Here is a 7255-nt window from a genome sequence, read left to right on the forward strand (position 1 = left end):
AAATAGAGCATTCTCATGAGAGCTGCAAGTGAAACCGAGATTGCATATAGTGGTGTTGAACTTGTCAAACCATTCACGAGAAGCTTGCTTAAGACCATGAAGTGCCTAGCGAAGGAGACAAACTTTGCTAGGAGGACAAAGATAACTCGGAGGTGGTTTTATATAGACTTTTTTTTTCAAATCCCATTAAAAAAAAGTATTCTTCACATTCATCTGACTGAGAGACCATTTTTTGACTGCAGCAATGGCAAGGAGAGTTCGGACAGATGTGAGACAAGCAACAAGAGCAAAAGTCTCTTTATAATCAATACTATACTCTTGCGTGCAACCTTGAGCAACCAATCATGCCTTATAACGGTCAATAGAACCATCATAGCAAGTCTTGATCTTGTATACCCATCTACTACCCACAACTTTCTGATCAGAAAGAGGATCAACCAAGTCCTAATGTGTACTTTTTTAAGTGCCTGAATTTCTTCCTGCATTGCTTGCTGCCAACTTGAATTTGTGGAGGCTTCTCTGAATGACTTAGGTTCATGGTGATGAAGAATAGTAGAAAAACAATGATAATCAAGAAGATGAGGAGGTGAATTTTTTACCGTAGAAGAACGAGTGGAAGGAGGAGGCATGACAACAGGAGCAGAATGATCATCCGGTCTAGAATCATTGGGAGATGGAGAAAGTGGTAGAGTAGAAGACTATAGAGGTTGACCCGAGATAGAACCTATAGAATCATCACTAGGAAAAATTAACATTGGAATTAGTGAAAAATGGTGACTGAGTAGGAAGAATGGACTCAAATGAGGAGAACGTAGAAAATATGTGATGTTTACAAAATACAACATGACGAGATATACGAATACGTTTAGCGAGAGGATCCCAACAACGATAACCCTTGTGTTCAGTACCATAACCAAGGAAACAACACATGCGAGTCCGAGGTTCAAGTTTACTATGTTAATGAGGCTGAAGAAGAACAAAACAAACACAACCAAAAACTCGAAGAGAAATGTAATCTGGAGAGATATGATAAAAACCTTCAAAGGGAGTAATGTTATCAAAGACAAAAGAAGAAAGTCTATTGATAACATAAACAACAGTAAAAACAGCTTCACCCTAAATACGCTCAAGACACGAAGAAGAAATGATTATTGCACGAACAGAGTAAAAAATATGACGGTGTTTGTGTTCAACTCGTCCATTTTGTTGAGATGTACCAAGGCAAGAAAACTTAGACAAAGTACCCTATTCTACAAGAAAAGTTAAAAGTTTAGAGTCACGGTATTTCATAACATTATTGAGTCAAAAAATTTTAATGACCTTAAAAAATTGAATTTTAATCATAGTGGCAAAGTTAATATAAATCTGAGGTAGCTCATGGCGATTAGTCTTCAAATAAACTCAAGTAAAGTATAAATAATCATCAATAAAAATAATAAAATATCGAGACCCTCCCATAGAAGTGGTGGGAGCGGGCTCCAAACATCAGAGTGGATAAAATTAAAAAGAAAGCAAGCAAGAGATGAATTATTATGAAAAGATAAAGTAAGTTGTTTGGTAGTTTAACAAGAAATGCAATCAAAAGACTTATTATTAACCTGACCTAAAACACCTGACACAAGTGGGTGCAATTTTCCTAAGGAGCTGTGGGCAAGACGGTGATACCACAAGTGAAAGGTAGATAGAGAAGAAGCAGCATAGATATTTGACACAGGAGGAATATGAAGAGTCTCAAGTTCATCAACCTTTCGACCTTATGTCCAGTCCCGATGATTTGTCCCGTCCGACGATCCTATACACAACAACTAGAAATGAAAAATTTGACATCAAAACCGAGATTAACAAGTTGACCAATAAAAATAAGATTAAAGTTTAATTTTGGAATATAATAAGTATTAGGGATATCAAGAGTTGACTGGAAAATAGAACCTATGTGTGTCTTGTGCAAGAGGGAACCATCAGCAGCATTGACAGAAGGTGCATTTATGGTGGTAGACAAAGCCAAGAAAAGATAACGCAAAGGAGACATGTGATGAAAATAACCGGAATCAAAATACCATTTAAAATTACCTGAAGGAGTCGAAAAAGAAGCAAGAGTATTTTCAGAACGGGAGAGAAGATGCTTAAGAAGAGTCGCAATATCAGATAGAGAGACAGGAGACGGGTTGAGAGGAGCAGAATTGGTAGATTCAGTAGTAGCAGTAACAACAGAAATAGACACATTCTTGGAGAAATTGGGATGAGAATGATACTTGAGTTGATCAGGACGTGGTGGGAGAGTAGGACAGGTAGTAATCAAATATCCCGAGAGCATGTAATATAATGGCAGAACAGATGTGGACAATTGTAGCTAATGTGACCTTTCTGTTGGCATTTGCGACCTTCAATAGAAGGACAGTCTGAGAAGAGGTGTCCAAAACAGTTACAGTTTCGACAGAATTTACTCTTTCTGTCTGTGGCAGCAAAAACATCTGATTTTTCCATAATAATAGATACAGAGATCAAAGAGAGGAGAGAAAACTGCAAATTTGGGTTAGAAAACGAGAAAACGGAGGACAGAATCGGAAAGAGCTCACCAAACACTACAAGAAAAATACCCATTCAGCCACACTTTTTTTAAGCTACATTTGAAAAACGTAGCCTATTCTATGAATAGGCTACGCTTTTTTCCGTGTTGCCTTTTTATAAGAGAAAATGATACATAATTGTGGCATCATTTAAAAAGTGTAGCCTTAGATATTATAGAAATCACTTATAAAGCGTAGCCGTAGGTTGATATCTATAGATTCACTTTTTCTATCAAAGAGGGCGCTTTTAGAAGGTAGCCTATTTGTTAAATTTTGGGTGCGTTTTAAAAGTGATGCCTAATGTATCTAGAGCCAAATACACCCACAACACTTAGTAATTTTTTTCCTCCTTATCACTAAATCACATTCACGTTCCAGCACGGCAGAACCCTCACTTTCGCAACTCACCCTAACCCTAACTCACCTTCGCCACGCACCCTTTCACACACACACCCAGATCCGAGTGAATGAGTGAACCAGAGGGAGGGGAGGAGGAAGACAGAGATGAGAGCGCGAGCGAGAGACCAGAGAGTGAGAGGGGGTCACCGCCGCAACGCCGCCATCACCGTCGTGGAGGAGGGAGTCCAGAGGAGAGAGAGAGAAAGATGATTCGCAGACTAAATGGAGAGAAAGGACGAAGACGCGACGCGAGAGAGAAGGAGGCTATTCCACCGTGCACTATGGTCGCTCCTGGGGTCAATTGAAGCCGCCGCCGCTGCTAGGGCTTGCCGTGCTCCTGTCCTCACTTTCGGCTTCTACGATTTACTTCCTGTTCGTACTCCCAACCCCGCTCTCTCTCCAACTTTCATTTCATTCTCATTTCAATTTCAATTTCAATTTCGATGTCTCTGCAAGCGTTTCATCAGTGCCGTTTTCGATGCCAAGGGTGCGGATGCAATTCTCTCCTTTGAAAAGTTCTGCTGCAATCTCCCCAGACCTCTTCTTCAGGTTCCGGTTTCTATTTGGATTACTTTTCTCAATTCGATTTTGATCCATCTGCTAATTAATTGGGTTGATTAATACCAGATCATATATCTCACCATAATCAGTTCAACATATTATTTCATTGTAAAATCGTGTTTAACAGATCATATATGATTAATGTGAATGAAGAACACTAGGTTGAGTTAAATTGAATTGAATTATGGATAAGACATAAGAGCATGTTAGCTGGTTTGGAATCACTTCCAGAAGCTTATCAGCAAAGAATAGTGTCCATGATGGAACAAGTTAGCTGGTAAACATCATTGCTGGATTCTAAATAAATCAATATCTGTTATGTATCATGTTATTAAGATGTGGACACATGTATCTTATATTAACATTTTAGTCAACGTGAATAACCTTCTTATTATTATTATTATTATTATTATTATTATTATTATTATTATTATTATCAAATAGTAATGGTATATTAGTTTAGCTAAGTAATAAGTGAGTTTTTATTTTTAGTTATTTGATTACATGTTCTATCTTATAACCCCAAAATCATGTTCACCCCAATTAAATTGTACAAAGCTTGTTGCTGCGACACTGAATAAAAATATGCTATAAAAATTCAGCTAATGATAAATTCTGTCTTGTTAAATTATTTTGGATTTTGATTTTGATGCATTTACCTAATCATCCTTTTAAGTCTTGTTTGTTTATACTGATGCTTCTTGAAGGGTTAATTCATCAATAAGAATGGCTTTGCATGGTTGCTATTGTCACCATATAAAGTTGACAAATCATAGAAGAACACCAAACTCCTTCAGCTTCTCATCCTACATTTCGAATCCCAAGTTTCCAAAGAATAAAAGGGGACAGCGTGATTCATCAGAGAATGATGCATATCCCAGGTTCCTGGTTGTAATGCGTCAGACAGAATTGCCTGCATCAAATTCAAAGTATGGTACCAATGGAAAAGCTGTTAGAATGGTACCCTCAAGTGAGGTAGTGAAGAGAAGCACACTGTCAGATAATAAGGTGAAGACAGTGAATGGTGCAAAACAAAATGTTAATAGAGCAGCAACTATTGTAAAAAGAGATGTTAACCCACCCTTAACCAAGGCAGTGAAATCAAGAACCTCTGAAGAACTTCCACCGCTGGAGGAGCTCAAGGTTTTGCAGCTTGGTCCAACTTTCATCAAGCTTGGGCAGTTATCATCAACAAGGTCAGATCTATTTCCACGTGAATTTGTGGATGAGCTAGCAAAGTTGCAGGTATAGATTCTTTGACATGAAATGGTAAGTGTTGATTCTTAGATCAATGTATTCTGAATATAAGATTGTTCTTGACAGGACAAGGTCCCTGCCTTCTCTCCAAAGAAAGCAAAAAGCTTCATTGAGAGTGAATTGGGAGCTTCCATTAGCTTACTGTTTAGGGAGTTCGAAGATCGGCCAATAGCCGCTGCTAGTCTTGGTCTGGTAGCATAAGATCAGCCTACTGCTTACTTTCTCTGAGGATTGATATGATCCAGTAATGATCTTAATACTGTTTAGGTTCATCGTGCTATCCTGCATTTAATTTTATGTTCTTTGCTGATAAGCTTATCGAGCATGTTAGCTGGTTTGGAATCCTTTAAGCTATGTACCTACCTTATTTTAATTTAACTTTTTTACACAAGACAGCTATAAGAAATGCTTGATTACAAGTAAAGCAAGTTGATTCCTTAGTGCCAAACAAAGTTGGAGTTTTGGTTCCAATTTTAGAGTTGTCTTTAGGGATTATTGAGTAACTTTTTAACTTTGAATTTGCTAGTATATTTCTTATAGGAAGGGCGTCTTTGGGAATTGGGAAGGGTATATTAAATTGTGACTAAAAGGAAACCTTTTTACTAGTATACTTTGTGGCAGGATTTATTGTAACTTTGAATCTCTCAATGATTTTTATTGTTGCTTTATGATGTGGAGGCTGCTGTGAGTTATGAGATTGGAGTCATTTTCAGGTTTGATTTGCATTATTTAATTTTCTATAGCGAATGTGATTTCTTTTCAAGTAGGTGCTTCTCTATGTGGATGAGAAGAAAATAGCAGCTTGGTATAAGAAGTGAGGACCTAGAAGATTCATTGGAGTTGTTGATAAAGGCTTGTAGCATGTCCCTTTCATTTCCAAGGCTTGTGATTCCAGCAGCAATCAATGGTATTTTGGTTCTGTCCCATCAGTATTTTACCAATGATTTCTTTGATTTTCAGGTAAAATTTGAAATTTATGCTATAAAATATTTGAAGTGCACATTACTAGACAGAACACATTCTCATTTGCATTAATATATCGTTCATTTCAACTTGTGCCGGTCATATTTGGGATGTTTGTGTACAAGGCTGCAGTTCTAGTTCAAGTTTATAGAGACAATGAAGACTTGCAATTAGTATTTTCAGAAAATGACTTAATTGAATGATATTTTATTTGAAGGGAAATGAAGAAAGCTACAACCAAAGCTATTCACTGCTTAAAGTCCTTCAAATTTTAATGGTTGAGGCCATTGTTGGCATAGTTAGAGTTGGTCAATTGGTTCTAATAATTACCAGAGGATGCAGCTTTGATATGTCCAGTTTTTATTTTAATTTGTTCATTCCAATTTAAGATTCCAATCATAGTTCTCTATTAATGAACTGAGTTTGATTGAGTTGCAAAAGTATTATATGTAATGTAATATGAATGCAGGAAATAATTAGGGGTGTGACATGGCTTCTACATTATTTTTGGAATGTACACAATTAGCATGTTTATTTGATTCTCGATTTGGTAGTGAATTTGTTTGAAGTTATTTATTATGATGATGAATTATTGATTTGCTGCAGATTGAGCATTAAGATCCAGTTGCATCTGATGCATTCCATGAATGGTAACCGCCAATGATTCAGATTGAGTCTCCATTTGGAACTGGGAACACCGCCAATGCTGATCTGCTCTCTGCTCGCCCAGTCTTCGTCACTGCCTTTATAAGTAAGTGATATGCATTCAAAATACCTGAAAACTTTTAATGATGTTAAAGTTTAAGATTAATTTGAATATTGATCCATTTGCTTGATCTAAATATCTATTGACATGTTATAATCTTCTAGATGTTGTTCTTTGTTATTATTAACAAAGTCTCTGTTGCAATGGTGGATCATGTAAATTTGATTAAAGTGTTGTCAGAATTTTGTTGAAAATTGACAAAAAGAGGTAAGAATTAGGATGTTAGAATTGAGGTTGTGACTAATTGAATGATGATGATGCCGAAAATTCTGATTGTTAGAGTGCAGAATTCATGAGTAAATTCACTTTGCTTGTTTTGTTATGTTTGAAGTTGCAATTTGACTTTTCAACTGTAGTTGAATGAGTGATTTTCTTATAGTGAGAAGATTAATATGTTAATTATTTTTTTCTTGTTGCATTTTTTTCAAATGATAATCATTTTTTTATATAATTATGCAGGATAATTTTGGAGATGTGAATGAAGATTGAGATATTTATCATGATAGTTTATTGGCAAAGATAGAGTGTTCGAAATTAAAAGATGTATGGTTGATGATGATGTCTTTTATTAGAAGATACATTTATATGATATAATATTTTGGTCATTCCTAGTTTATTAGTAGTAAACTCTAAGTACATTATATGAGTATCCTTATTCTAGTTTGAGATATATGAATACTCAAAATTATGATTATCCCAATATTTTTGGTTCATTATATAATTATATTTTGTTTCAGGATAA

The 7255-nt window shown here is 36.0% G+C and overlaps 1 protein-coding gene across 23 annotated transcripts; it reads left to right on the plus strand.

Moving 5' to 3' along the window:
• Nucleotides 1-2842: 2842 nt before the first annotated feature.
• On the plus strand, nucleotides 2843-7255 carry LOC112775809 (protein ACTIVITY OF BC1 COMPLEX KINASE 7, chloroplastic). Of its 23 annotated transcripts, none has more exons than XM_072226436.1 (8): nucleotides 2914-3338; nucleotides 3434-3515; nucleotides 3655-3804; nucleotides 4235-4772; nucleotides 4851-5028; nucleotides 5552-5691; nucleotides 6354-6498; nucleotides 6973-7255. In XM_072226436.1, the coding sequence occupies exons 3-5, from the start codon at nucleotides 3731-3733 to the stop codon at nucleotides 4983-4985; spliced, it is 747 nt and encodes a 248-aa protein (XP_072082537.1). In that variant the 5' UTR covers nucleotides 2914-3338; nucleotides 3434-3515; nucleotides 3655-3730; the 3' UTR covers nucleotides 4986-5028; nucleotides 5552-5691; nucleotides 6354-6498; nucleotides 6973-7255. The 23 variants fall into 23 exon arrangements, with proteins under 23 accessions (XP_072082540.1, XP_025675463.1, XP_072082543.1 ...); XM_025819674.3 differs by having other exon boundaries at nucleotides 2937-3338; nucleotides 3453-3515; nucleotides 5552-5744; XM_072226437.1 differs by having other exon boundaries at nucleotides 2937-3338; nucleotides 3453-3515.

The sequence above is a fragment of the Arachis hypogaea genome, chromosome 19 (assembly GCF_003086295.3).
Source record: "Arachis hypogaea cultivar Tifrunner chromosome 19, arahy.Tifrunner.gnm2.J5K5, whole genome shotgun sequence".
In the NCBI taxonomy this organism is placed as follows: Eukaryota; Viridiplantae; Streptophyta; class Magnoliopsida; order Fabales; family Fabaceae; genus Arachis; species Arachis hypogaea.